General features: G+C 38.4%; 1 protein-coding gene across 1 annotated transcript in view; it reads right to left on the bottom strand.

Annotated features, from left to right (window-relative positions):
- LOC101862781 overlaps window positions 1-2,591 on the bottom strand; it is a 7,534-nt gene extending 4,943 nt beyond the window's left edge. Inside the window, exons 1-2 of the mRNA XM_005092677.2 lie at window positions 2,347-2,591; window positions 973-1,271 (exon numbers count right to left, since the gene is read on the bottom strand). Of these exons, the coding sequence (XP_005092734.2) occupies window positions 973-1,271; window positions 2,347-2,502 (455 nt within the window). The 5' untranslated portion in view covers window positions 2,503-2,591. The remainder of the gene's footprint in view (window positions 1-972; window positions 1,272-2,346) is intronic.
- Window positions 2,592-3,002: the final 411 nt, after the last annotated feature.

Genomic DNA, 3,002 nt, shown 5'->3' with positions numbered 1-3,002 from the left:
TCTCTCTCTCTCTCTCTCTCTCTCTCTCTCTCTGTTTCTCTCTGTCGGTGCGTATGTGTGTGTGTCTGTTTCTCTGTCGATTACCTGAGAGCTTTACTTTTACGTTCTATTTCTACACCCCTAATGAATATGTACTAAAAGGTCAAATACTTAATTTTCATAAACATTCTCTGCCAAACCTCTTTCTTGTTATCCAGAATGGTCGAATTTCCCAGTTCCTTTCTGTGTTATGATTTACAAAATCTTTTCCGTCTGTTAGCACCTAAATTACATACAACCTTTACTAAGAATAAATAAATTATGTTAAATGTTTTCACTCAGAACGTACTGTGGGTAGTTGGCGGGTGCTCTGGTGTGGTTTGCTCCTTTTCTTCCCCTATCAAACATCTGTCGTCCTTATTTCCCCTCCTTCTTTTTTTTGTATGTTACTCTCTTGTAACTCATAATCTATTCTTCGACACTTATATGACCTTATTGTGTTGCAAGTGTCGTGAAACTCTTACTAAAACTAAACTAAAAAAGAACGTTCTATATTTTGTCTGTGTGTTGCAGTCTGAATTTGTAAAGCACTAAGTTATTATATTTATCGTTATTTTTACGAATAATATTGTTATTATGTTTGAAAAGAATGAGCATCTTCTCTTCGTTTTCTTTCAAGACACATGGCTGACCAGCTGACTGAAAATGCATTGAGGGTTGGGGGGGGGGGGGCAATCAGACCTTGTCTGTATTAGATTTCCTCGAATTCAAGGCGCTACACAGTAGCGAACGACAGTGGCATGGTTGTAAACTGTTCTGTATTCGTGCAATATTTTGTATTTATGTATGTCTTTATGCATGTATTTACGTATGTACGTATTTATAATGATGTAGTTATGTAGTTATGTATGTATATGTATGTTTGCCATTGTAAACTAAAGTGCCCTTCTGGGACCAATAAAATTGTAATTTATTTATCTTTATTTTATATGCCAAGTCTCTGACCAACTGGCACTGGTGCCGGTTTTGAACCCATTTACCATAACAGCGAGGAGATTCCACACGAAGAATCCCGACTTTCTGGTGGCGTGGATTTGAACCAAAATCATTGGTTGCATGGGCTGTAGGTTGCTGAACTCCCCCAACCTGTCGTCCTGCTTGAACTCCACGATGTCCCAGACCATCCACTCCTGCTGGTCAATGAAGGTCAAATGGTTGACCAGGCTGGCTTCTACGTTGTCCTCCGCGAACTCCAGCTTCTGCTGTTCTGACGTCAGCAACAAGGACAAACACTGTCGGGACAATAATACGTTAATCAATCTGTTTGCTGTCGTTGAAAATAGACACAGTTTGGATTAGTTAGGAGGCGGGCTGCTAGACCTTGGCTCTCAGAGACAACCCGGGCAGAGTGGATGCAACAACCTGGTAGACAAATGAGGATGTTCGTTTTAAAAAAGCTTCGCTTCGTGAGAAATGAAGACTGAGTGCGACAGCGGTTATCCTAACCATCACATCACACTCTGGTTTGATCAATCAATGACTCGATTGACTTCTCACAATAAGTCCACCCATAAAACAATCAACAGATGAATAACAAGCCCTTAAGTCTGCAAGAATTGCCCATTTAGTCGTGATTTATTGATTTTTCAGTCGATAAACATTCAATCCGATTTAGTTATTCACACATATACGCTAGGTTTCAATTGAACAGGCAGATACATGATGCCTGGCCACAGGACAAAACGAACGGCTTTCATTATGAAAATGCATATTTACTAAATAGTTTTCCCCCCGAAATCTCCGTTAGATACATATACATTAATGTACCTTCAAGTGTCTTAAAGAAATGAACAAATGAATACTTTGAAGCAGAGTTGCCAGAAAACACAACGAACAAACAGCAACAAATTAATAACTGAACAAAAACAGAAAATTATAAGTACATCTAGACCGAGTCTCAATAAACAAGTGAATAAAACTAAAATATTTGTTTAAAAGAAAGAAAGTAAGCAAGGAAAATAGAAATACCCTTGCTTCAAGTCACTATCTCCCAAAAATTACTAAATACACAGTTCAATGAACACAATTAACCACCAGCTAGTATGTCATTAAACAATTCAGTACGTGTATACCGGAAAAAAGGAATCAATACCAAAGGCTCAAAAATCAGTTCTAGAATCTAGTGATAATTCATAGCCGTGCATCTCCTTGAAGAATCCGTCGGCCTTTGTAGCTTGTTATGGGCATACCGCTGCCATTTACATAATATTATGTCTATGCCGATTACCTGGTACAAAATATTAGCAGTTGGGTGACTTTAGGAAGTAATTCTGTCTAATTAACCACTGGTCCATATTTCATTCATACCTGAGTATCGAATGGGAAGCTCTGCAGCTCCATACTTTCCGAGAAGCGCCCCGTAATCCTTCTTTTCTCCAGGACAAAAGCTTCGCCATTTGAGTTATGTTCCACGTCTTTCCAAACTTTCTCGAATTTACACTCGATCAGGTTCTGAATCACCATTTCAGGACTCCACAATTCGTCCCATTTAATCTTTGTAATAGATTCTTTCTGGAAAAACAAAACAATAGATCACGTGTGGGTGGACAAAAGCTACAGATGACTGGGATGAAATAAGGGCAAATAGTTTCTGTTATAAAACTAACATTACTTCACAATAATATTATGGTAATAATATGCCTTTCACAAAACTCGTCTACAATCAACACGCAATAGTGTTGGTGTCTCCGTCAGCGCTTTTGAATGAAAGGCAAACACAATAAAGTCTCGACGACGAGAGCCCTGTTTGCACTCTGTTCAAAACAAGCTTAACCCATGCTCCTTACTCTTTGTAGTCAAACATTGCTTTCCACTGAGAAAAGTATCGAAATCACATTAATACCGAGGTTGTCAAAAGCAATTGATCATCATGATCATCATGATCATCATCATCATCATCATCATCATCATCATCATCATCATCATCATCATCATCATCATCATCATCATCATCATCATCATCA

This window comes from Aplysia californica, unplaced genomic scaffold (assembly GCF_000002075.1).
Source record: "Aplysia californica isolate F4 #8 unplaced genomic scaffold, AplCal3.0 scaffold00050, whole genome shotgun sequence".
NCBI lineage: Eukaryota > Metazoa > Mollusca > Gastropoda > Aplysiida > Aplysiidae > Aplysia > Aplysia californica.
Note: the sequence above shows the minus strand (reverse complement) of the source record. Positions and strands in the feature narration are given on the sequence as shown.